The 27,805-nt window shown below is 39.9% G+C and overlaps 1 protein-coding gene across 1 annotated transcript; it reads right to left on the reverse strand.

The window, feature by feature from the left end:
- Positions 1-171: 171 nt before the first annotated feature.
- VIL1 (villin 1) lies at positions 172-27,805 on the reverse strand. Its single transcript, XM_007434576.4, has 20 exons — positions 27,669-27,805; positions 25,189-25,294; positions 22,716-22,790; positions 20,939-21,135; positions 19,350-19,458; positions 18,877-18,987; positions 17,311-17,513; positions 15,870-15,948; positions 15,514-15,612; positions 14,787-14,940; positions 14,369-14,469; positions 13,188-13,325; positions 12,510-12,668; positions 9,793-9,972; positions 9,325-9,470; positions 8,130-8,274; positions 4,591-4,779; positions 4,183-4,251; positions 2,684-2,821; positions 172-1,794 (listed from the first exon to the last, which is right to left on the reverse strand). Exons 1-20 carry the CDS (start codon positions 27,788-27,790, stop codon positions 1,681-1,683), a joined length of 2,634 nt encoding a protein of 877 aa, XP_007434638.2. The 5' UTR covers positions 27,791-27,805; the 3' UTR covers positions 172-1,680.

A 27,805-nucleotide genomic window follows, 5' to 3' on the forward strand; every position in this document is an offset into this window, starting at 1 on the left:
CTTTCTTTTTAAATGTGTAGATCAATTTCTGAGAAATTAAACACTCTTTATTAATGCTGAATCTGATTTTTTTTTCTAGAACAATGCAGTGCCTTGTTACTTTTCTGTTGTCCTTACTGCCATTTGATTACTGTTTTTCCTCCACAACATTGACACTAAAAAACTGTGGTATTTTTCACGTTAATTTTGCATTCTTAGATATTCCATTTTTTATTAATTTTAAAATTGTTTTTGTTTGTTTTAAAATACATAAACCTGTTGGAGAAGACATTGCTGTATATTAAAAACTACTAAAATTCATTATGGAAAAGAAATGTACATTGGGAGTGGGGTTCATATGTTTCAAAAGCTGTCGTTCTCTGAAGGTAAAATTGTTATTGTGGGTCACAAAGCCTCAATCCTGTTTGCTTTCTCTTTGAGGAATTGAGAGGCTATTTCTGCCAATATGTACTGGATATAATGTTTCAACATAGTTTAACTTAACTGTATTTACAACAGTAATGCCCTGGTGATAAACTGACCCAGGTCTGTTTATGCTGCTGTAAGCTAATGGTGTGGTAACTTGCTGCTTACAAACAAGGATAGCTTCTCATTTTGTGTGAGGATGTTTTATTTGCACTGGGATACATTTCATCAGAGAGCAATGGTTCCAGCTGGGACCCCCTGTGCTTTATGGACACCTCAAGACTTCCATCCCAGGGGCCTGAAAGTCCCATCTGTTTTGGAGGCCTCTTCTTCATTGGCAGCTGAAAACTAGCTATAATTATGTAGACAGCTATGAGCAGATTAGGGCAGATTTGGAGGGCCCAAATCCTCCTATATCTGTTGTACTTATATTTTCTTCTATTGCCAAAGCAAGTTTTTTTAAAAAATATTTTTAAGCAGCTGCTTTTAAGTTGTTCAATAGTTTCTGGCCAGGTTGCAAGCTTGATGTCCTTGCTTGATATCTCAAGAGATTTTGGTCCAAAATGATTTTAAGATTCCAGGTAGGAAAATCTTGCAAGGGCAGTTGATAAGAAAAGTGCTGGTTGAATCGGGAAGCCCCCTGAGATTGGAAAAAATAATTGAGAGCAATTGGAGTGATAGAGTGTGGGAAAGAGAAGGAGTGAGAGACCAAGTGAGCAAGAGTGCTACAGCATGTGCAAAATAGAGATGAATAGAGCAAGAGAGATAATGGGGGGGGGGGCTGCATCACCTGATCTGTGGTGTGAATGAGGGTTTCCCTATAAAAAGAAGGTAGTTGGAAAGTTCTCACCCAGCAGATCAGGTTCTGATTGATGACAAAATGCATGGGCCTCACCATCAGTCAAAACCCACTCCAGCTCAACCTCATATTAGGGAAAGCAGGACATCCATCAACGGCTTTCCTTCATCTGTTCCACAATAAAGCTGTCAGGATAGCCCCACTTGCCACCTTTGTCATCAAGTCAGACTGGAGCTTGGCTGCTGGGAAAGTAAATAATGCCAACATAGTTTTGGGCAGCTTCATGACTGGAGGAAGGTATGTTAATGCAGCTGTCTGGGTCTGCCCTAAGATCATCTAGTGTTTAAAAAGGAATCACTTTTGTCCCTGGAAAACTGCTAGTGGTAGAAAACAATGCTCCTGTTATCAAGCTTTTTTTTTTTTTTTTTTAATACAAGTCTGCAACTGGCTGAAAATAATGGCAGGAATATTTCCATTTAGAAGAGTCCTTTTTCCTTCTTGAGAGACATTTGTTTCCATGAAGCCAGTGCAGCAAAATCCTTTTGGGACATTCCAAAGACCTCCAAAAAGTCTTCGCCTGACAAGTAGAGCTGTGGAATGGAAGAAAAGCACAGAATGAGTGACTAGGATTACAAACAGCAGCTTCATTGTCCAATTCTGCTGTAGAGGAATTGGGACTGATGACAAATGGCTTTGAAACACAAATAGATCGACAGGTATCATGGTTTCCATTCATCCCCTACAATCTTTGGAAAGTGCTTTCACGTAAGAGCAAGCTTTCATGTTTACATCTTTGAGGACTAGTCGCTCATGCTGCTTGGCTTAGCACATAGGTCTTGATTGTGCATTTGGACGTAGCTGGATTTGGTGTAGAATGAGCTGTACTCTATATATACACCCTAGCCTTTGTGGTGACTAGAGTACTATATGGGGTATATGATCTAGTGAATGTTTCTAGACTAGAAATGAAGTTGGCACATTACACACTAGGAGGTGAGATGCTGTTTTTCCAACCATATAATACAGTGAGTGTTGTATTACTACACAATTGAATAGCAGTGAGAAAATTAAATGGAGTGGATCCTTAAATATAAGCATTCCCCCCCCCCCCCCAGAGACAAGCAGTATTTTTATTATGGTACATTTTTACATAGTTCTTGGTAAGATGCACTTACCAAATTTGTGTTTCCAGGCATTATTAAAATCACAACAAATGATAAAATGTTTGCATATACACCAAGCTAAAGTGAGAATATTCTTTTCTGAGTTGGCCTATATTCATTTTGTTTCATTTCTGTTTTATTCATCTTAGTGTTTTAACTTCATACCAACTAAATTAAAGAAAGTGCCCAAAGCCATTTAGTAACGACCAATTGGCTTTTATCCTGGATTTTCAGCAAACACCATCAACTACTCTTGAAACAGAGGACCCCACCCCACCCCCACGGAAACTCTGACCACGGCCTTCGGATCTCTCACCTCCTTCCGGCTGGGATCTACATCCTTGGGTAGGTCTTCTGAAGTGACATTCACCAATTTCTCCAAGGGGTATGTAGATAATGACAACTTGCCAAAACCTGTCTTGGCAGTAAAAGTATCTTTTCCTTCCAAGATTTCCTGAAAGAGAAAAGGGGAAGCCCCCAAAGCTATTCCAAGGCCTGGCTATTCTGTACTTGTTTAAAGGAAATTTGAGGAAAGATAACAAGAAGTTACAGGCTGGACTTTTCTAAGTCAATTCTCTTTGAGACTGTAGATAAGAGGGTTGTGTACTTGAGAAGGGACACTGCAGTGTAAATGACGAATGTGCTGTGGTTGGGGAGCCTTTTGTGAGAGTAATTTAAAATATCACTTTTTTAAAAAGTGGTATTTAACACATCATACAAAGGCAGTTTTGTGCTAAAGAGTTGTGGCACCTTGGAATCTGTGTGTAAATAGTGAGATCAAGGAAAATGAAATACATGAATTACAGATCCTGATACATTATAAGTTATAAATGCAAAATCATTGCTATGACCATTCAGAGCTTCATGTATTTTATCAACACCTAGGCCATGGAACATAGAGTTGGAATCCTTAACCAATTATAACTGAATTATTTCATGCCTGAATCTTGTTTTGAATTTCCTTTACAGGTAGTCCTTGTTTAGCAACTGCCTCATTTCGTGACTGTTTGCAGTTATGACAGTGATGAAAAAGTGACTTTGCAACTAATCCTCACATTTATGACCTTCACAGGTCTGTAAAGCCAACAAAAGCTTTAGGAAGATCATAAGCATAGTTGCAGTTTCACTTAGCAACCACTTCTCATAATGACTGAGTTGCCAGTTCCAAGTGTAGTTGGTAAAGAAGGACTATCTTTATTCAAGAATGGTCATTTTAGGTTTAGGAATAAAGTCCCTGACTGTTTGTGTAACCATCAATATTGCTTGAATAGTGATGGGAAATTTGTATGCATTTAATATACAATTGTCACAGCTGCAATTTCTACATTTTCTTCCATTTCACTCTGACTTCCCTGCTACCTTTTCACTGTCCCTCTAAAGTGGCATATGCATACCCACAAATGTATGAATGTAATACATATCTGACGCCTCAGATGGAATAATATACTCTTAGGAGTTTTTAGTCCATTAAAGTTTATGCCTAATGTTAATTTTTAAGATTGTCCAAGATTCCTTGTTCATTGTATACTGTAAGAGGAAATTCCAAATGTGGAGATATTGTAAGTAAGAAAGTGCCAAGGATTTTTGCATTGGTCTTTAAGAAAGAAATTCTTTTCATGTTCCTTCACTTATTTCTTTTTCTTTTCAAATGAAAGTAGATATTCTATTTCAGGAACAGGTAAATGGAGCCTTAACTTCTTTTCACAGACTGAAATAACTTGAAACAGAGTTTCCTATTCTCTTCACAGTAGAAAGTTATACAGTATCTTGCTGTTAACACCCTACATTCCTGCTTGTCTTATCAGCCATACTTACAGAAGTGATCTGGCCAAGGCTGTCATCATCAGCAAGTTCAGCTTTCAGCTCTTCATAGGTTTTCTTTTCCTGCGTGGAGGCAGACAAAATTTTGTTTTTACTGTGTAAACACTTTGAAAGTTTGGACAATGAAAGTAAATTCTGTATGATAGTGAGAACAGACATTCTGAAAAAAGAATGTTGTCTACTCTGAGATTCTGGCTGTTGCGAGCTGGGATTCTTTTCATGAACATTCATAAAGGTTCATCCTTGTAAAATCCTATGCAAGAAAAATGACTAGATGAAAGGAGTTCTCTTTCTACCCATCTCTCTCTAAACTACTTTAGTAAAGGAATAGATCATTTTAAGTCACATAGAGTACTGGCCGCTACCTTTTCCAAGTCAGAAGAACTTCCTTTTATCACTTACTGTCCCTTTGAGAGGATCCCATGCTAGGAACCAGCCAGTGAATGTTGGAGGTTCATTGCCTTGTTTCACAATCACAATTGGGGTATCAAGGTCCCGACCACCTGGATGAGTCCGCAGATACTCTTGTGCAGTGACGGCTGCTGCTTCTTTCTCAGCCTCATTTGCATCTTTACCAATCCAGAAGTAAACCTATGGAAAAAATCTCTGTTCATGAAAAACACTGTGTTGCTTGGACCACTATTCCAGGGTTAGAATTACAGTGCTGAAAATGAATCCAGAGATGAGGAATCAGCACATGCAATCATTAAAATAATGTCAGAATTATATAGAATTAAAGCTGTAAAGACAGAACCTTATAAAAGGGTATTTTTAAATCAGCTAAATCAGTTAAATATCAGTCCATATTTATGTAAGCATTCCAGAAGGCCTTTCCTAAAAACCAGCAAGTGTAATTTCCAAAATGACTCTTACTGTTTTTCATCCCATCCCCAGATTTCCATCTTCTTCTCTGAGCAAGAAAGTATATCATTTAGAGAATTAAGATGGAATCTGGCAACACTAAATCTAACACATTTAGCAAATTAGTAGTCAACTTGTATATATCTTGGTGTTATATCTTAAAAAGAGTTAATTTTTCCCTCTCAACAAACATACATTGATTACTGTAAATTGGAGGGCAGCTTATATCAATTGAGAATAAGGTAATAAAGGAAATCTGTGTCAAAGGAGAGTGAATGGGCAAGAGATGCAAATAATGAAAAAGTGTTTGGAATAGAAGCAGGAAAGTAGGTAAAACCACTACCATTACTTCAAGAGGGTCAGAAATACTAGCTCTATCTGTCTCCTCTCATCTTCCAGGCAGAGAGAGAAAATTTACGTAATGGAAATTGGCATGCAAGTGAAAATTTGGAAAAATCAGGATTCTGAAGCAATGGAGTATCCATGGATAAAGCAGTTCTTCCTGATAGACATTCACCCTCCATAAATGCTGACTGAACAAGATTAATCTTTAGGTCAAAGTAAGAAAGTGCAATTGTGTATCCCTTCCAGTGAATAAATACATAATCATCACACACATACACAAAGACACACACATTGCTGGCCAGTGAATCCTAGCTCTGACTTGCTAATTTCACCCAGCTTGCCTGTAAGTCCTGAATGAAGGTAGTATTGAAGATATTACTGTTGCTCTCTGAAACAAATGGTTTGTGTATTTCTGATGTGTGTGAGAAGTTCCAATACTCATCTCTAAAACCAGAGAACATAATAAGCTAATATCTGAATGGTTCCTAAATCTATTTCTTTTCATCCCAGGTAGGAATAATTGGATAGAGAATATTTATCTTGTAAGAATCACTTTGATCTTCATCAGGGTCATCCTAGAAAAGCAGAATGGTGTGGAACTGCCTGAAATCAGGGAGAGATGTCTTTCAGAAGGACAGTAAGCACAAGGTAGCCAGCTACAATCTCAGTAATCTCAAGAAGGCCAAAAGTCTAGTTTTGATTCCTGATGGATGTGGCTAGTCTGAGAACTAGATCTGGAAGGATCTGTCCCAAGAGTGAGGTCAGCATCCATAGTTGCCTCCCCCAGAATTCTTCCACCAGGGTTAAACCAGGCATCCACATGGGCTTGGTCCTCTACCTTCATCCTGAGCTATACACTGGATCTGGACTCCTCGATGGATGCAACCTTTAGAAGGCTCATCTTCTTTCATCCCCCTCTAACAACCACACCTTTCTTCAGGGCATGAAGGTAAGAAACTTGCAGTTCAGTTGTGTGTGTGAATTAGAGTCTATGATGAACAATAACTGCTGCAGGCCCCTGCGTGAACTAGTGGGACCCAGGAGACATGCCTTCTGTGTCACTGTGCCTGATCTCAGCCTTTCCTCCTCCCTTTAGATCTTGTTTTCCCCAGGTGTTAGGGTAGGATGTTAGAGGAGCCCAATATATGTGTGTGTGTGTGTGTTGCAAGTTTGTTATATGGTGCCTTGTTTATTGTATTATGATAATATTTTTGTTCTGTTTATAAGGGTTTTATTATATGGTTTCCTTCTTGTGGATTGGTTATTAGCCACCCAGAGTTATTTATTTAATATGGGCAGCCATATACATTTTCTAAACAAACTGCAGTTCTCCGAGTGGTCATCCATAACCGGAAACAACCCCCATCCCACCATCCATGGGTTCAGGTGACATCACTGTTCCTTTGAATCTGCTATGGCATTCTTGGGAACCAAAAGGGTTCAACAGGAGCTGCAGCTGGTCACAGAGCACGTTTGAGGGTGAGACTCTTGCCAAACCATTTCTGTAAGCTCTAGGGGCTATGGAAGGCCTCTCCACATTACTATATGAATTCACAAATAACCACTAGATGAATGGCAGTGGTAGATAAAGAACACCCCCCCTTTTTTTTCTGGCATCATCTGTCAGGTAAATATGCACAATTTAATAACTGACTCCTGCACCCTGTTATACAAAGAAGAAAATGTATGACCTATTACTGAAAAAGATCTTTGGTGGATATGTTCCATTGGAAGGAGGGTTAGAAATGGTCTGCAGACTCAAATACTTGGGGATTGTGACTTCTATTGTCAGATTGGCAATAGGGTGCTTTCCATTTTTATTTTTGGGTTCAGCTTGCTGCCCTGCCTCTCCTTTTTTGCATATGGATTGGCATACAGGTAAGGCCGAGCCTGGCTGCTGAAATGATACTGTGGCTTTACTGCAGCATTGTCCAAACTTGGCCACTTTAAGATGAGTGGACTTCAACTCCCAGAATTCTTAAAGTCCACTCATCTTAAAGTGGCCAAGTTTGGACAACACTGCTTTACTGGCATTTACACAGGCTTTGGAGAAGAGTGCACTGATTTCATTTGGAACAGCCATATTTTGCCACTTCTATGACAGGGACAGGCAATTTTTTTCAAGCCCAACTACTCTTTTCTTTTTTTCTTCTCTTTTGTCAAAAGTGATGTAAGTGCGTTAGGCCTATTTTACTACATTTGGCCATGGAATATCAAGCCACAGTGATCTGACAGCTAGCCACTGAATTTCAATTGTGACAATCTCAGCAGGCTCCAGAAATGGGGAAAAAGGAGTTAGGTGGCTGCAATGGGTCTGTGAGGTACCCACTCCTGCTATACGATGGAAAATGCAGAAAGGGAATCAGTATTTGATACCAGTGGATAATTCAAGTAAGCATTCTCTTCCTAAGCGACTCATTTGTGATCATGGGGGGGGGGAAAAAAACAGTTATAAGACAGAAATGAGAATGGTGAAAAAAACTGCAAATGATGAAGGGCAGAATGTTCCGTTCTGAAACTTCTTTGAGAATATAACATAAGCAACTGCAACCAACTGCAGGCTGTATTAGTAATCGGATCAGATGGGATGTGGGTGGGCGTGCAATTGCTTAATAATTGCTAGCCACCAAATCAATTATGGGAGGCACCTTTGATACAATTGTTCTGAAAGAAAAATAGTCACTGGGGATAACTGTCCTTCCTCTCTCTGCTGCGTCTCCCAAGTTTGGACTCACCTGGTCCCAGGCATCCAGCAAGAACACATCATCTTGTTCTAGATCATCCTGAGTGAAATTGGTGATCTCTGTGGCAAGGAAGTTGCCTGTCTGATTGGAACACTCAAACAGCCGAGGCATGATTGAAACCGTTTCTTCTTGCAACCTGCGTAAAATAGATAAGCAATGAGAGGTCTTCCTGGCAAATGTGGGGAAATTATGATACAGTAGAGCATTTCCCCACCCAGCAGCACTGAAATGGGTGCTGTTTGGAGCAGAGAAGAGGCAGGGATAAAAAATGGTGAATTGCTCTCTAATGCTGTTACTTGATTCTACATTTCCCATTCAGCAACAATCACAGGCCCAGTTGATTCATAAATAGAACTGTTATCAAGTCACTCTTTAAATTCTACAAACTGGCTACAGACCACTGGTCACTTCTTAATTACTGTTCCCGTGCTTCTCTTTCTGAATTCAAACAGAATTGCCTGGCATCAACAAGATACCTGGCCTGAGTCTTAAGAGCCCAGAACATGGCACTTCGTAAGGTGGCTCTGCACTTTTTTTTTTAAACAGACTTTTTAAATCCGTAGCTGAGATCCCAAGAACGGCCAGTGTTCTGCAGTTCTACTGCAGATGAAGTTTGTGGCCTGTTGTGTCCAGTTCTGGTTTTATCACTAGGAAAGAATACAGCTTGGCATATGGGAGTTCAGAGACAGATGTGGTTAAGAGAGCCGGGTTGGTCTAGTGGTGAAGGCTCCAGGCTAGAAAGCAGGAGACGGTGAGTTCTAGTCCCTCCTTAGGCATGAAAAAACTGGCTGGGTGACTTGGACCAGTCCCTCTCTCTCAGCCCAACTCACCACACAGGGTGGTTGTTGTGGGGAAAATAGGAGGAAGGAGTATTAGGTATGTTCTCCACCTTGGGTTATTTATAAAAATAATAAAGGTGGGATAAAATAAAAACTCAAAAATAAAAAGCAGAGGGTTTAAGGCAAGGATAGGATCAAAGTTGGCCTTTTAGTTGTAGAACTAAAATTCCCAGCATTCCATGAACCCTACGGATTGGAAGAGCTGGGAATTGTAGTTCCAGGCCACAGCTTCAGTCACCCCTGGTGTAGCCTGAGCAAGCCTTGTTTGCAGAGCAATAGAGCACACCGGTCCTCCTCCCCTCCCCTTCAAAGAGCACCTTCCCCTCCAGATGCTGGGAAGATGTTACCTTTTGTTGTTGGCATACTGAGACTTCCCACCCAGCGCAACCCAGAATGCTGCAGGCTCCTGGCCTTCCGCTACCACGACTTTCTCTGTCCTGGAGATCAGGTCGGACACGCTCTTGGCCATCTCTCTCTCATCCCCGCTGCAGCCCTGTGGAAGGAACCGATGTGGTGAATTATGAAAACAATCAAGGAGGCTTTGAATTGTGGCACCTTTTAAACCATAACTTGGCTGCTCCTTTCCAGCTTGAGATTTAGATGCCAGTTCTGGTCTCCTCCTCTTATCAGGAAACTATTGCTCTTAGGAACTGCTATCCATCCACTTACTTAGTCCTTGTCCTTAATGGATGACATATGTCCTTATTTATTACTGGCTTTTTAGTGCATTAAATTCTACTCTCTTGCACGCAATGCTGAAATTAGAGTTTCAGTACTCATTTCTAATGCTTCAGCTTCCCCATCGTTGTACCTACCTTACCGTACCAGAGGTAGCAGCAACTCTGAGTTTTGAGAATGAAGACATCATTGGAATTGAGGGAGGAGGCCCTGGGAACCACCTCCAAAGCCTTGGTATTGTATTCATTAGTCCCATGAACCTGGAAAAGGCGGGTGGAAGGTTCTGGATCTGTATTACCAGTTCGGGAGGTACCACCCTGGGTAAGAAGGAAAAAGAAAAAAAAATAGAAACTAAATCTGGACAATAGAACAGAATAATTCAAGGATATATATCCCTACCTTCAGAAAGTCTTCATAATGACACAGCAAACCAGATTCATTCTACCATCACTACAGCAAAGCTCATATGATTGACTATATCCTAAATCAGTGTTTCTCAATCTCAGCAACTTTAAGATATGTGGACTTCAGTTGCTGGCTGGGGAATTCTGGGAGTTGAAGTCCACACATCTTAAAGTTGCAAAGGTTGAGAAACACTGCCTAAATAAATGGGGAAGACTGTATGGAGATCTGTTCACCAAGCCCATCCTTACTTCCATGAGACATTTTAGTGGGAACTGGATGTATCCCATTCCGTATTCTATCTCCCACCTCAGAAACCTAGAGGGACCTAACAGGCTAGTTTCTGCCACAGATTAAAGCATTCCAAGATGCAGCTCACCTTTCCTTGGAAGGTTTCCAAGGGAGAAGATTCCATGACCAACCTGGATATTCTATTCTTTTCTTTTTTTTCCTTTGGGGGCAGGGGGTACTGCATCTCTCTATTAGCAGTGGCTGAAATTTAAAACCAATGGCTTCTTGTTTAATTCTCCGAGCATGGAATGAACTTGTATTTTTTCTGCTCTGTCGAGGAATGTTATTTATCCATTTAGTAGGGCCAACATGCTGCTGTATTCCATAAAGGTTCTGAGCAGTTAATCTAGCTTGCTTGGTTTGGTTTGTGGGAATGGGATGTTTAACTGAACATCTGAAGTAGAGCCAAACATCCACTCCTCTGATGAGACATACAGGATGAACCCTGACAGTGGCTTACTACAGGTAGTGATGGCCCTTCCTGCTGCGCTTGCTTCTCCAGCCTGCTAATTCTGGCCTCTATGGAATGACTTGGAGATCCCAGGCTGGTTGCTCAACTGGGACCCACACCCTCCCTCAGGAGTTCAACAGATGAAGCTGGATAAGGTTTCTGCCTATTGGGCTAACTCTGGTTTGCCCCCTTCCCAGGCTCTAAGAGTTGCAAATTGTCATTGGAAGCTATTGTTGCCTAATGTAGATTACACTCCTGCCTCTTTCTGTAATCCTTCTGTAATCCAGTAGTTTTACATCCAATGTTATAACAGAGGATGGATACAAAAGCTCAACTAATCATATTACTAGAAGAATGCCAGCTGTAAGGATTTCTTATTACAGTCAAAATCTTACAAATGTCCTAAATAAATTATTGAATAATTTCCTGAAGTGGCAGAATCCAGATAACACGTCTTAGGGCAGGATTGCACAACCTGCAGCCCCAAGGATAGGATGGACCAAGTTGTTCTTTCTTGTGGCTCCCTGAGCCAGCATCACTGAATTTTGGCTATATTATTTCCAAAAATACTAAGATGGGAATTACACAAAAACTTTACCATAAAGCTGAAAATAGGCTTTACATGAGGTAAAGAAATAAACTGCAGAACTTGAATTAAATATGAAAAATCCTAGCCCCATACATTCCCTTCCCCACTTCGTGTTTGCACTCTCCTCAGCCCTGCAAATTGTGAAATGCAGCCATCTAAAGATGAGTCACCTCTGTCTTGAAGGTTAGAACAGTTGTGATATGGGAGAATGAAAATGCAATGTGCTTCCAGCTAAGGTGCTTGTTGTATAAGCTCTGCTACACTCTGGAACTTTGTGAAGGGTCAAAGTGAGACGACCTACTTATACATATCCCAAATTTTCCCTGTTCATCTCCCATTTTCTTTTAGAATGCAAAACATATTAAGGAGTCAAAAACAATCCCTTTGACAGAAAGTTATTAGCAAATAAATTTGGGTCTGGGAATTGCTGTCTGGAAACATCACTGTTCTCAAAAATGGCTTTCTTCCTCCTCCTCCTCCTCCTCCTCCTCCTCTTTAATGGAATAGTAAGATTCCAGATCTGGTAGGGTAGTGATACTGTGAGACAAAGTGCTTAATCCTTTCCTCTTGTCTTCTTTCCAGCCTAAGCTGTCCTTTTCACATATCCCCAGAAGCTGCTATTAACCATAATGGTAAATAAATATAAATAACTTCCCCTCAGAAAGGCTGATACAGCACTGTTGCAGAAGGAGGCAACTGAGGTTAGAGAAATGTTTAGCAGGGAAAGGAAGAAGTGCCTCCACTCCAATGCTATTGCTCAGGCAGAGCCTCTCGGATAACCCATTAGAGATCTCCTTGTGATGGACTGGAATGGTGGGAGGGGAGTAAAGAATGTGCTCTCATCTCCAGAGGAGCGAGGAAGAGATAAGCGGAGGAGACTGGCACCTCCCTAAGAAATTCCATCGGTGTGAACTGTCTGAGCCTGGGAACTGGTTTCATTCTGAGGAGATTCTTGTTAAGGGGTTGTAGCTAATAAACCTTGCTGGATTGATTCTGCATGGTCTCCTGGAGTTCCTTGGGCTAGGCCCGACACTCCTGCACCATCTCTATTTTAGCTCTTATTGGATAAGAGGAACGAAGGCAGGGAAGGTTATCTCGTAGCCTGCCTCTCCCCTACTTACCGAATACACCACCATGCGTCCTTTGAAAATGGCCATCAGATGGGGAGGTTCCTTGCCCATGGTCACTCGCACCTGCACAGGCTCACCATTATATTCTTGGTCCAGAGCAACAGCTTGGTAGGCAGAGGCAGTAATCTCATCCTTGGTGGCATGCCGGCCCTGGGAAACAGAAACAGTGCAAACTCACTGAACCCCCCGAGCACATTCAAATTGTTCCTCCACTGGGGTCTTGGAAATGTCACAGTTCTTGACTGTCTTGTGCATCCTATATTAGTATTTAGTGCAGGGGTGCACAACTTTCTTTGGGCCAAGGGTCACATATGGCTTTTGAGTGACAAGTGAAAGGCCATGGTAAAAAATTAATTTCATTTTAATTTCATGTACCGTTATCATTGCTTCTGGTGTTTTTCTCTTTCCTCATTAGAAATTACAGTTTCAACTTTTGGGAATGAACACGTGACCCCAAGAGTTAGGTCGTGCAGTCCTGAGGTAGGCCATTCCTGATGGAACTTCAATCTTCAGGTTGACTAGAATTTGCAAATAATTCCTGGACTTCATTTGTGCCTTGTGAACAAAGTCACCTCCTGGATGGCATTTGAGTCACTTGATTCTCATGTCTTCATCCAGTCTGCCCATGCTGCATTTTAATTCTATTTGTTCCCTTCCTTGCATGCTCACCTGCCAAATGTAAATGATGTAGTGCATCTTGTTGTAAACCAAGTATTTGTAGAGGATAAGGTAGCAGTCACCACTGTAGAAATGGCCAAGCCAGCGACCCTCCACTGGCACCAGTTCTAAGTTCTCAATTCGCCAAACCTATCAAGGAAGGCACAGAATTAGTGCAAGATGCCTATTGATATTTCAGGTAGTAGATAAGAAAAAAGAGTCCTTTGTATAAGCAATTATTTGGGCAAAGTTAACATGAAGGATCCCCATAACTGGAAACAGTAGGTCTCATGTCTCCCCACTCCCACTACAAAAATTGCATCCCACAAAATATGAAAAGTGAATGAACTTCTGGAAATTGGGAGTGATAAATAGATAAAACTGTGATGTGTGCAGTTGATGATGCTGTACTTATAAAAAAGGGCAGTAAAATAATTAGAGGTACAAAGTGGAAGAATCTCCACTTTCACTTAAAACACAATACCTCTCTACAAACACAAATTTCTAACAGTTATGGGTACAGTGATACAGCTTCAATCTGGGTGTTTTCCCATACATTCGCAGACAAAAAACAACTGAGTAAATTTCTACTGTCAGGAATATTGGGAAATAAGTGACTGTTATAGTTGAAGCCTGCCATAAGATTAGTAAAAGTAATCCTGAAACATATGCAAATTCAGTGGATGAACCTATAATAGAATTTAACTAATGACTCCCTTACTGCAGAAGTTTGACGATCTCCCCCATTAGTGTAGAAGTTCGTTACTTATTTAAAACCTTTCATTCTTGTCTTTTTATCAAATGGTCTTCAAGGAAGCTTACAGATTCTAACTCTATAGTACAAACCAATCTTGCTGATGGGATCGGAATATAGGAAGGTTCATTATTTCAAAGCAACCCATTGGTCCATGGACTGATACAAATTCCAGGCTATCAAGTGGTATTCATTCCTACTCTTACTGGGTGAGTCTATGTACCTATGTGGCATTAATCAGGGTTCCTCAACCTTGGTGACTTGAAGATGTGTGGACTTCCACATGCTGGCTGGGGAATTCTGGCAGTTGAAGTCCACACATCTTCAGGTCACCAAGGTTGAGGAACCCTGGCATTAATGATGCCACTCCTCAACTAGTGGAATCACTGATACAAATACCATTTTGTGATTTTTTTAGGAAGACAAATATATTCCTTACCTGTGCCTCTCCAGAACCGTCATCAACCATCTTGTGCTGGGCAGCCATGTCAGGCCTGGCGTGCAAAGTAGTGGCATCAAACTTCACTTGCTCCACCTTGGCTATTGGAAGGGAGGCAGAGAAGGTAAACAGGTAGGTTTGAAATGAGCAGCTCTCCTGTACAAGTCCATATTATTGCACCAAAAGTAGATAGCAACAACATATAACAAGCTTTGATTGTATGGATGGAAGGTATGAGAAGGTACTTTAATATATGTCTTTTCCTGCTCATCACCCTCTAGCTATTGTTCTATCATTCCCAGTGCTACAATATGATCACATCGGCAAAGAACATGTAGTAAGGAAGGGCTGTGTCCATACTTGACAGAAGCTGTCTCTGCCAATTGCCCCTCTGCTGTGTACCGACTCCAGCATTTACCTATTTTTCCAACTGTATTAATCTTGCCAAAGCCAGTGGTTTGACTGGGAAGTGTCCATTTCTGAAAGAGCTGCCTGAAAACAGCTGATTCAGAGCCATCATTTTCAGTCTCCACACTGGTGCTAGGTGGGTAGTTTTTTGCTTTAATGAAACCCTGAAATGGAAAGTAGATAACATCACAATAGGAATCTTACTGGGTTTTTTTTTCCATTCATAGAGGCAGCCAATAGCTTCAATTCAACAGAACTTATTGGTTTCCTGTAAACTATCTATAATAGAAACGTCTCTATAACAGAAAAGAACTGCTTTAAACAAAGCATATACTGTATTTAGAAACATTCAATGAATTATAATTCAGGTATCATGCCACAAGAAATTAAAATAATCCTTGGATCATTTTCTTTTTAAAAAGGCAACTATTTTAATATTTATGTATTTCTTTTGCTCATTAACTATGTTCTACTTTCTTGTTTGTTTTATTGATATCTACTCAGTCCTATGAAATGAACAAGGCTAAAAAGAATTGAGGCAGGTTATAATAGCAATACTTTGGGTCAAAATCATAACAATAATGAGCCAAAAAACTGCAGTCCCTTTAAAAGGTAGAAGAACAAAATATGGAAACACTTTCCTAGGATGGCCAAGATTCCTGAAACTTTTCTATTATGGGCCCAGCTTTGCCTCCATCCCAAAGACATTTTGTCTACACAGTCATATCTTTGCTCACCAAGGCCCTTGACATAGCCTGCTGCCTCTCTTCCTTGCTGGAGTCTCTGCCCTTCCACACAAAGATCTTCATACCACCTTGGTCCAAGATGTAACAATCCTAATAGGAGACAAAGCAGGTTCCTGTTAAGCTGCTTCATTAGGAAACAGCTGGTGGTCAGAACATTTTTTTTCCTTGAAGGAATCATTGTCAAGCTCTCTCTTAAGGAAAGTCCACCCTGTTTTGCTTCTCAGTTTGGGACTGAAGGGGCAATAGAAGATGTACATTTATGAGAGTTGGGCTTTGAGATATTTCACTGCTTCTTTCCTTTCCTCCACCAACAAACACATTCGAGCTCAACTCCATGGAAGTCTTACCTCGTGCTTCAGGAGGTCCTGGGTAAGGGGCTGGATAGCAACTTCCTGCACAAGTAGACTCCCTTCTACATCAGAGACACTTGGAAGAAAACATAATGTTGTCACAGAACAAATCATCTTAAGGGGTTGCTTATGACATAAGGTCTCCAAAACAAAAAATGAAGATTGGGCTAATATGTAGAACCTCATCTTTCTGAGAATCTCACAGATTTACAAAGTTACATAGTGTAGAAATAACAAACATAAATTACTCATACTGGATTTTTTCTTAAAATATATGAAACATGATTTCTGTATCCCAGCTGCTTGAAAATCAGATTTTTACATTGCTTCTAAGCTTTCATATTATTCCTTAAAGGGATGGCTGCAAAGAGCAGAGAAAAGAGTAAGACTCTTTTCTTTTCTTTGTTTTATTTTGTTTTGTTTTACAAATGCAGTTGCAGGGAAGTCTTCCCAAATATGGCAGTGTGTCTACCAAAACCCTGGGAGGCAAGGACTTCTTTCCTCTATACATGGTCCTAATATTCCATCCTCACATCCAAGGACCATCATCTCTATTGTAGCCTTCCTCAAACACTTCTCTTTCGTGACCAGTGGTTGATGGGACCTGTGGCCTGATACATCTGAAGGGTTGCAGGTAGAGAAAGGCTGTTAGATACCCTCCACCATCACTAGCATTGCCAAATAATTCTAAGTTTCAACTCATAAAAAAACCCATTGCATCTGTGAAGGAAATTCACGTAAGTGTTTCCTTGGCAGCCTTTATTTATTTACTTGTTGCATTTCTATTCCAACTTTTTTCAGAATGCTGAAAGAAAGATAGCTTACTGGTGGCATGGTGGTGGGGGGCTCTCCTCTTTCTACCCCCAAACAACCACTTGATGAGATCTGTTGGGTTGAGATAGAGTAACTGCCCTGAAGTCACTTAGCAAGTTCCTTGGTTGCGTGGGGATATGAATCAGGGTTGCAAGCCCCACAAATCCTGTTTTTGTGGCCTCTAATCACACATGCCCAAAACCAGCAGCATGGCCTTTCACCACTTGGAGGTGAAAACACTTAAATACATGTAACATGAATGCCTAAAATAGGATTAACATTATTAACTTAAAAGTCCTCTAATATTTGGTAAAGGAGCAGGAGAACAAAATACTGGGTTCACCCACGTGTACAACATGACACCTTTGTATCATTGTCCCACTTACCATCTTTCTGCTCTCAATTTTCCAAAGAACATTCAGTAAAGGGTTATCTGGCCAATTTAATGTAACAGCAGAATAAGGGTGTAAAATGCTTTATAGTGAATCATTGTTTTCTTGAATAGTGAAGAAATTCCTATTTCCATTTGGACCCAAAGATTTGTCCTTCTCTCCTATAACTGCACCCTCCACACAACACCTTTGCCCAACCCTGGCTCCCAGTGCAGCATGGCAGTAACACTCACTGGTAGAGCTTCAGAGAAGATTTCAGTTTCTGGTCCACTATGGCATCTGAAATGGCTGGTTGGATGTTCCTCTTCTCCCCGAGCACATAGAACAAGATCTTCATGAGTGCAGGAGATGCATCTTCATTTTCACCATCCACTACAGCCACTTGTGCTCGGCCACCACGCTCTCGGTCACGGATGTCCTTGGCTAGATTCATGCCCTGAGGGAAAAGGTCACCACCCCAAGCCAATGTCAGAAGTTGCAGAAGAAAATCAGAATAGCACTGAACTAATAAGGAGGTCCAGAAATAAGATGAGGTACTAGGTCATGGCTCAACCCCTATGTGTATGTGTAAGAGAGAGAGAAAGAGAGACCAAGGTGAGAACTGTCTGCTAAGAATTTGGCAACCCTCATGTAACTTATATTGATCTCTGGATTTTGAACCAATCATACAGTAGACTCTTTGACATTTGATTTCCTGCTACAGGAAGAAGGTGAATATGGCTTTTTTCCATGCAACTGCATTTGGAGATTGAGGGATACTGGGGTGGAGATTTCTGGAGAAAGTAAATTATGAGAATGTTGTTCAAAGTGACGGCATTCTTGAGTTGTGCATGGGTGTAGAAATAACCCAGATGATAGGTAACATGGAAAAATGGAGGAAATTTCCATTTGGAGGAAAAGGAAAGCATCAGCTTCCCAGTGGCTAGGCTGTGTGATCCTAAACCTTTCACTAAAATTTTGATTTGGCTAAGCTACTCTTGGCATTGATGGACAAGTAGCAGACATATACTCCGAAAGTATTCTTCATATTCTCTGCAGTTTATGTGTGGCATTGATTCCAAATGCAAGGGCCATGTCCTGAAGAATCTTAAATGAAGTCCAGAATATGACATGGCAGGAATAAGTTGCTAAGGAGAGGTGCAATTTCCAACAGATGAGCCAAATTTACAATCCTGCAGTAATCTCTATTTGCTTTCTCTCTTTCTGCAAATTCACATAAGAACTAAAACTCTTTAAAAGTTCTTTAAAAATCTTGTAATTAAGTATATCTATTAGAGGAATAGAATGGAAAGAATGACATTCAATAGCCATTTGAATACACTGAATTTATGAATGGCAGTTGAACCACATTAATTCCTGAGTGACTGTTTGCTTCCATAGTTAATTATTTCCCAAGATTATTCAGAAAATATTCCATGACATCCTTTTTTTAATGTGTTTGTCCCATTGTTTTGTTTTCTTTCTTTCTTTAAATGGTTTATATGGCCACCCAGTCTCAACACAGTGACTCTAGGTGGCTAACAATACAAAACAACAATGAAATAAAAACAATAGAACCAAATATTAAAAAATTCCACTCCCACTAAACACATATGAACAATACAATACAGGTGATATACTGGTAGTGACTAAATGTGTTCCCAATTTCTACTTCTAATATATAAGTTTTGTTAGCTGTATGGTTCTTCTTTTTAGGTTTCAAGGATCAAACTTCCCTACGCCCATCATTATACAAAACTCAAAACCCAAACTCCTTCCCTGTCTGTCCACCCAGCTCCCTCCACTTCCACCAGCCCCACCTTCAGCCGTTCCATACGGTTGCTCTCAGGACCATTCCATTGGATAATGAGCTTCCCCAAGTCCAGCAGGAAGACATCCCCCAGATTGAAACTGCTCCAGTTCATCTCCACCTATTCAAGGAAAGCAGCATAGCTGAGAGAAGACGGATGTACAGGAGCCACAGCTGGATTCTCAGGGAAGGATGTGGTGAGGGAAGGGGAAGGAGACTTCACCAAGGACAGAAGCACAACATTTTAAAAAGTACTGATTGCACTGCTACATCATGAGGACAAAAATACTACTATGTCTACAAAAATTAATCATATCATAGAAGACTCAGATCTTGCCAGAGTACAGGGCTGAGTATGACTTTATGGCTCATTTATAAATGGTAAAAGCATCCTAAAGGACCTGGTCTCTTAATGCAGGAGCCTTTATTAGTAGCTGACCTACTAGCCCCTGCCATCCCCTTCCCCTTTGATCTCTGACCTACCTCTCCAGCCACTACGTTCTTCTTCCCCTTGACGTGCAGTAGACGTTGCACATTATATGTGTTGGTTTCCACATGTTGCATGCCTGAGGCCACACCACCCTTCTTATAGCTGCAGAAGAAGTACAGGGTCATGATATGGACTGCAGAAGATATAACCCCATCATGATCATAAATCCAGTCTTTCACAGAAGAAGAAGAAAAAAAAAACACCTCTCCCCAGTGTGCCATGTGTGAGAATCTTCCCTTGAGATAATCATCACTACCCAATGTCCTGTATTTTCTATCTTCAGACAGCTCAGCCATTCACTTCCTCCTTCTTCCAAGCTGCTCCTTTGTCATAAACATCACACTAAGCCATAATGTGGTATGCTTAGTTTTGCATGAGCCTAGCCATTCTGATTAGAAACCATGATTTATGGCTTAGCACGTTGTGTGAACCCATCCAATTATAGCTTATCCACCAAAATGTGGCTAAGCATAATAATGGGTTTGCACCCAGCATGAACTGAATCAGCATGAGCTAAATCCACAAATATTCAGATATTAAGGTCTGAATAAAACATTCAGCTTCTGTGCAGTATTGCATAAATACTGTCAATGGGTATTAATGTACTACTTTCTGCATACAGAATTTAAATAATTCTGTATTATTAGTAATAGATTTACACATCTGAAAGTTTAATATTTTTTCCATCTCTCATTGCAGCAGTGGTGATACTTTTATTCCACTTCTGTTACAATGTCCTGTGGCTAAAGTTCTTTACTGGGGAATGTAAGCACAGACTTAATAGCAATCTCTTGCTTTTCCCAAAGATTATGAACTTCAGCTTGCTTTAAATAACACCAGTTATTCAACACCCCCTCTTCATTTAATCTCTTTTTTTATTCTGTTTTTAGTTTTCTGCCTTTTATAATTTAAAGGTTTTTAATATTAGTAACATTAAAATTAATTTGCATGTTTTGTTTTTAACTTTGCTGTATGCTGCCCAGAGTCACTTGATTGTGAAATGGGCGGCTATATAAATATGATGATAAATAAATAAATATGATGATAAATAAATAAATAAATAAATAAATAAATAAATAAGGTTTGTTACAGGCAACTGATCAGAGAAAGCCTTGAAATTTTATTTCACTTTTTGATCTTGAGTAGCTGCTCATGGTTCTCTTCCCTTATCTTTTTTTTACAGCTATTTGTTTTGGAAAACAGATTTTTTTTAATGTTAGAGGACCACTTCAAGCATGCAACAAAATTGGCCTAACATTACTTCCCGATTCCACTACTGAACCAGCTCTAAGTTTCACCCTACAACTCTGATGACTCTGCCCATTCAAATTAGTTTTCTTTTTGTTTTTTAAAATTCCATATATTGGAGACCAAAATGGCATATAGGAAACATGAAAAGCAGATGCTTATTTCTAAATCATCAGCAGATCTGCTTTGGAGAACTATTGCCAGTCAAGAACATCAACCTGTTGGTCTGTTTAGCATGGACAGCTCTCCTCCAAGAGCAGAGAAGGGCTATGAAGATAAAGAAACCAAAATTGTGCCAGCTGGTCCCAAGAGGGTGGTACAGAGCCTTACGTACACAAGGCCCTGCTTGAAGTAACTCCGGAACGTGTCACTCTCATAATTTTGGGTCTCACGATGCTGTACAGCAACTCCACCCAGGTGTTCATCCATTTGCGTTGTGAAAATGGCAGCTGCCCCTTGTTCATCCTGAGATGATGAGCTACCCAGCCAGAAATGGATGTCATAGGTGAAAGTAGTCTTAACCTGATGTGTCTGAATTGGAAAAAGAAATTAGCAAACCTCAAACCAAGTATCTTCATTTGAAAATGCTAAAACACTCAACTCAGTTCTGTAAATAACACAGTGCTGTATATGTTGATGTTTAAGGAAGCTTGCTTACCATTATGAAAAGCAACTCACCATTGCATTTCATTTATATTTCTCTATTGTTATGTAAAAAGTCCCCATCCCTGGCCCCATGTCTTCTGTAAAGACAATGTGTAAAGTAGATAATTTGTATTCAGTTCAAAAATATAGTAAAATAAATAAAGAAGCAGAAGGGTACTTTTTCTTAATGCTCAGCTGTTTTGATAAGCTTGGAACATTTAACCTGGTTGTATCACATGCAAAGGACTAAGGTATCACAAGGATCTGAGTTTTGATCTAATAACTCAATTTCTTCTCTGTCTTCATCCATCTCTTATCCCAGTATCCATATTTCATGTCATTATTCAATTATCCAGAGCATAGCCAGAGCAATGAGATATATGCTCACATTTCACATATAATGAAAAGGTGAGAATGAATTGAATGTGAGAAATCGATATTAGATGTCTACCCTAGTTTTTGGCCAAATATAGCTTTCAATGCAATTTCCAATAAGCAAAAATAGCATGTTAGAAGAGCTAATATTAAAAAGAACATTTAAAGTATAATAGCTTTAAAAATAAAAAAGAGAAAACAGAACCTTTATATATCATTTGGGAATATTCCAAATATTGGCTCTTTTTAGACTTAAACATACTTATAGTAGATTCATTGAAATCAATGGAATTTAAGTTAGTCAAGATTAACCTAAGTTCCGTGGTCAGTGGGTCTATTCTGATTAAGTTTAGCTCCAATCAATTATCTTGCAGTGATTCAAAAAACAATATTTTAAGATAAGGCAGAACCAAATTATTATTCCTAGACTGAGAAAGAGCGGTGCTTAACCCCACCTAAAAACTGATGACAGAGATGAGCTTTGAACTGGGTGTTAATAACACAATCTTCTCTGCAATCTCTGCTGCATCAGCTTTCAACAGCTTTTCACCTATGTGCAGATTTTAACCAAGATCAATGTACTCATATACCCTGCATTATCTACTATTACTGCATAATATATAGATATAAAATCAATATAATGGTCAATCAGTCACAGCAAGTTTTTGATGCAGAAAAATAAAGTAATGACCAGAAGAAAACCAAACTTGTGCTTTTTGACCCAGAAAAATGGTCAGAAGATATTGAACCTAAATAGGTGTGGTTTTGGAAACTATCTGCAATGTAATGAGAATTATGTTTAAGCTCTGGCAGATACCCAGTGTTAATGTATAACCAGTAATACGAGTATGCAGTATTCTTTCTGTTCTAATAGTACAAGATTAGTTTAACCTCCCATGTAAAAAGACAAGCTTTGCATATCTGTCTCAAACATCGCTTGTCTACCTTCTTACACTTGTCCCCAACCATTTGTCCCCCATAAGCTTCTATGCAAGCAATCTTCCTCACTCTGACCTCATTATATCCCAGCATTCAGTCCTCATATTTCACATGATATGAAACACCCCTCTACTATTCTTAATTCCTTTTACCGCAAGCACAATGTAGGCATCTCCTTCGTAGAAGTTCCCATAGGTCTTGGGTGGTATAGGCACCATTTCCATGTTCTGGAAGGAAAAGGGGAACAGAATCAGGAGACTTAAAAAAAAGAAAGAAAGAAGAGAGATCTCCCATATACTCTCTCTAAAGCTCTGCTCTTTCTTCCTGCAAATTTCTTCAACTTTTAAAATATACCTGTTCTGTCCTTCACTTGAGTCCTACATATTCAACCATCTTGCAGCTCGATAATAAGGGAGACTGCCCAATCTATGATGTTCTGAACAACTGACCTTCTCCTTCAGATAATTTCCTCTAAAATGTCTACAGGATATCTTGGAACGGCAGATTTCTTGATGGGGAAGGAGGGGAGAGTGATACAGAACATCATTCTCAGCCATTCTTATTTATTTATGCATTTTCAGATCAGCTCAATTTCAGATCATTCTAAGCTGTTTATTCTTTACCAATACACATAATTAAAATCAGCCATCTAAACAATACAGTGATCATCGTAGTGTAAAATAATGACCATAATACAATATACTCATTGCCCATCAACATTCATTGACAGCATCACATTCTTGTTCTCTGAAGGCCTTCCAGAATAAGCAGTTTTTTTATGCGCCCCCACAATGGAAGAGCCTATTCTTGCCTTTGAATGGAACTGTTTCTTAGGAGGGGAGCCTCCACAGAGAATGCCCACCTCCCCGTCCCCCTTTGTCAGATTTCCCTATAGGTGGGGATTCTCAACAGGCATCTGTTTGTGCTTCCTGGGCGAGCAGATTCTACCCAGAACAGATGGTCCTGAAGCCATAAAGAATTTTATAAGTGATAAACAGTGTCTTCAATGGCACTTAGACTAGAGACATTGGGAGATGAGGGAATAGCCATCTTGCTCAAACTGCGGTCAGAGCCTTTGAAAAGACGCTAAGTTCGTGTACTTCCTTTTCTAATCACCTCTGGAAATTGCTTGTTTACTGCTTTTCAGCTACTAGGAACCATTCAATCAAAGAGTCTGAAAACATTTTGAAGTTTCCTTCAATCCTTAGTGAAAGAGGTTTTACCTACAAGTTTAAGAACTTAAATTTTTTTTTGGAATAAACAGCAAAAGGATGATTAAAACTTTGATTTTAGAAAGTTACAAACAGACTAAGGGTCTAGATAAATTTGAAATAAGATTTTGGAATTAATTATAAAGAATCCTTCCCATGGGAAAATGCTTTTGTTTTGAAACATAATAAGATTTTAAAAATTGGACACTAGAGGGAACTAAAGATTACAATTAAAGGAGAAGAACACTTAAATTCAATTTACAATTATAGAATGAAGCAAAATATTTTAACATTGGACATATTGAAGGATATTTTTGAACAATGGACCCAGAAGTTAATTTTAAAAGTGGTTGCCTCTATAGATAGACTGTGTCTAAAAGATGTTATGGAAGAGGAACAAGTTCTACCTGACAAGAGCAAGACTGAGTTGAAAGTGGATTTCTACAAGAATGACATAGAAAAAGATATTACACTGGGCATACAAAAGAAACCAGCTGATGTTTTAATAATTAAAAGGGATATACAAACAACAAAGCAAGAGAGTGACCTGGATAATTTTCCTATATTGGATTTACAAAAAAGTCTTGTTAAAGCTTTGAAGAATTTTGTGAGAAGGGACAAAGAAAAAAATGAAAAGAAATCAAGTTCTAGGACATTTGGAGGGACTAAAGATTAAGATCATTAGAAGTAAAAGGAATATAAAGTTAGTTTATTTGATGAAGGTTAAAATAGATATGTTATCTCTGGTAACCCTCAATGGACTTCGGCTGACAGCAGGACTGAAACAATGACACTTTATGGATTTGATAAGATTTGATAGGAGATGGGATATGGGATATGGGAAGAAGAGATAATTTGTTGTATTTTAAGAGAAGGTGATAAGTTTAAAATTGATGATACTTGTGATAAAGGTGGGAAGTCCCTTCTTTATATATTTATTTTCTTTTTCTTTACTATATTTTTATTTTTTTCTTCCTTTTCTTCCTTTTCTGCACTTTCTACTTTCTTTTTATTCTTCTATCTTTTTCAGTTTGTATTAGTTTTTATGGTTGTAATTTTATTAGCTTTAATAAAATTACTATTAAAAAAAATCCTAGCAGATAGGACCAGAATAAGCATTCAATTTAAATTTGAACTTTTTAAATACAGCCAACTGATCATTTTCCAGTCCTGTGTTTTAAAGAATCCCCTTTCTGTCATATTAAACATTAGAATTTGATAACACCTTTTTGAGTTTTCTGAGGCTGTACCCATGTTCTGGGGAGCTACAAGTTGGGTATCTCTTGTGGAATGCTGGGACGTAAGAATCCCACTAAATGCTGGTTTCTTCTATCGACTACATCTGTCCATCCATCTCTTCTGTCTTACACACACATACACGTGCACTTCTGTGCGTATTCACATTCATTCTCACCTCAATTCTCCATATCTGAAGCCCAGGTGTGGTTTTGTTCAGAGTCTTGGTGACTTTGGTATTAAGTTCCGGCATGGTGACTAATCCTTTGTAGCTAGATTTGGAACTGGGAATGGTAAAGAACATTAGCAACAGTCAGATCATAAATGGTATGTCCCAAATGCCATTTGAACATTCCGGATGTAACTCGGCCAGCCTTGGAATCCCCAGGCTTCATCTCTACTCCATTCTAATTATTTGGATATTGCTTTTTTTTTTTTTTTTTAAAAAGACAGACAAGGAATGTCTTACCATTTGTATTCACAGATCATGCACTTAAACAAGTGCTAGATACAGACTTATTAAGATACTTCAGACTTCCATGGGATGCTAAATCTGAATGGTTTGAGCATCAATAGTTAGCAAGTCCGTTTTTGGAAAATTATCTTAATGATCAAGCAGATGAACTCAGTGAAGTATACATTTTAAAAGAGATTGAGAGTGAGCAAGGTTTTGCCTTCATCTACGCTGTGAGTTTCTAGGCAGGCCTTTGTGTGGGCATCCCTAGGAATTTTCCAGTAAGGGGAAAAGTTCCAATGTAGGGTATAATTATAGGTGCACTTAACAGACACTGCTACTCCAGGACATCTGTTTAGTTTCCTTATGTATGTGCTTTTTCAGTAATATACCATGAGAGAAACACAGCATAGAAGTCGTAAAAATAGGTTCAATATGTTTTGGCCGTACCATCTTCTTCTTTTGTTTTTTGTACATTTGAAATTTCACGGAATTTCTCTGGAAAAGGATCCCACATTCTGGAAGAGGAGCATGGGAACCTGCTTTATATCAAGACAAGTCACCGATCCAGTTAATTCAATATTGTCTACACTGACTGGCAGCAAGATTTCAGATGGGAGTCTCTTCCAGCACTGTCTGGAGAGGCCAGGATTTACCTCTGGGGCTTTCTTCTTGCGCTCTTGAGCTGTAGTCATTCCCTTCATCTGGGAAACACTAGTGAGCATTCTCTGGAGTGTAGCAGTAGAATCAGTGGGAATGTCTTTTGCAATCTGAGAAACCTGAGGAACCATCTCATCCTGGTTACATCTGTCCATCCCACCCAGTTCGGCAGAAAGGGCACGTTGCAGACCCCGTTGGCTAAAGAATTCGGACTGGTGGAGTCAAGGAGGAGAGCCTTTTCCGCCATTGCCCCCACCCTGTGGAACATCTAGCTCCCTGAGGTGAGGTTGGCCCCCACTCTCCTGGATTTCTGGAAGAACATGAAGACCTGGCTCTACCGCCTAGCATGGGGATCTAATGGGGGCTCACAGCACTGGGGGTGGTTGGTGGTTTGATGATGCTTTCCTTGTGTTTTAACCCTGTGTGTGTGTGTGTGTGTGTGTGTGTGTATTTGTAAAGACTTTAAATTATTTTTATCTTTTTATGAGTAAGTCACCTAGAGTCACTTGTATAGTGAGATGGGCAGTGTATAAATCTGATAAATAAATCTGATGGGTAGAAATTTATATATCTAGCACGGTTTGCTGTCATGTTGTTGATCAGTGACTTGCTTCATCGGCTAACATAATCCAATTTTTGAATTACTTCAGTTTTGAACACCTGGAATCATTTGTCAGTCAAAGTAGCAGAACTTTATATTCCGGACTGCTGGAAATTTCCCATCTTTTGACTGTAGGGTGTAGTGGTGGTCTGGGGTAGGAAGTGGGGCTAATCAACTGTGGTGATATAGTTAAGCCTGAGTGATGGGAGAGACTTAAAAGCTTAAGCTGTTGTTGGAGAACTGACTTTTCAACATCTATTATATGGCACAGCCTTACCCAGCTATTGGTTGCAATAGGGCAAAACTAAGCAAATGCAGTGATTATCTCATTAGTCGCTTTAATTCTCAAATGACAGCCTTCAGAATGACCTCCTTACAATCCCACGGATAAGTTAATTTGGTCCCTTCTGAATCTGTGGCTTGGCAATCTGCATTTCCTTTTGCTGGGATTCCTTTTGAACAGATCCACTGTCAATGGGAAGCTTCTCCTTCTGAATGTGACTCTTCCATTCTCTCTCCAAAGGGGCTCCCTGATTCTCCAGCTGGACTGTGTGGCTGGCCTTTGTGCTAAGCCAGCAACGCACAAAATTAAGAGTTGTGCAGGAGGGTTCTGCTATCATCAGTTCAGGAAGGCTTCCTATCCTGTGAGAACCGATGACAGCACTGGAATCACAGCCCAGAGCCTAAGCACCTCAAGAGAAATCTTAAGAATGGTCCCACACCTGTCTGGATTGTAATGCTCAGTGGTTTTCCTCAGCTGTCACACTGCAAAGACATAGCTTTCAATCCTTATCCTGGAGCAGAGCAACCCAGTTGAAGCAAGGACAAGCTTGGGTCAGGCTGCACTAGAATACAATGCCCCCAACTCCCCCCCCCCCCAATTCCTGATCAGGCACAAAGAATCCAGTCTGGCTCTTTAGATTCCCCAGAACAAACTTCTTACCTTGGCTGTGGTGTCTGCTGGGTGGGCACACAGCACCTTGGAGAAAGACTGTGCCTGAACAGAGAAAGTACCAGGGTGACCTTTGTTCCTTCCTTCCCTCTGTCGCCGCCAGCCTTTGCCATATAAGGGCAGGAGTG

The sequence above is a fragment of the Python bivittatus genome, unplaced genomic scaffold (assembly GCF_059951505.1).
Source record: "Python bivittatus isolate LINGU-HERP-01145 unplaced genomic scaffold, Pbiv_v1 ctg000480_np1212, whole genome shotgun sequence".
Lineage (NCBI taxonomy): Eukaryota > Metazoa > Chordata > Lepidosauria > Squamata > Pythonidae > Python > Python bivittatus.

Excerpts from the sequence above, each read along its gene's own strand:
- VIL1 (XM_007434576.4), bottom strand. The coding sequence starts at position 27,790 with ATGGCAAAGGCTGGCGGCGACAGAGGGAAGGAAGGAACAAAGGTCACC. Across the intron at positions 13,326-14,368 it reads ACGGTTCTGGAGAGGCACAG|GTTTGGCGAATTGAGAACTT; the intron begins GTAAGGAATATA and ends CTTCCTTGATAG. Across the intron at positions 4,780-8,129 it reads TGCTGGATGCCTGGGACCAG|GTTTACTTCTGGATTGGTAA; the intron begins GTGAGTCCAAAC and ends TTTTTTCCATAG.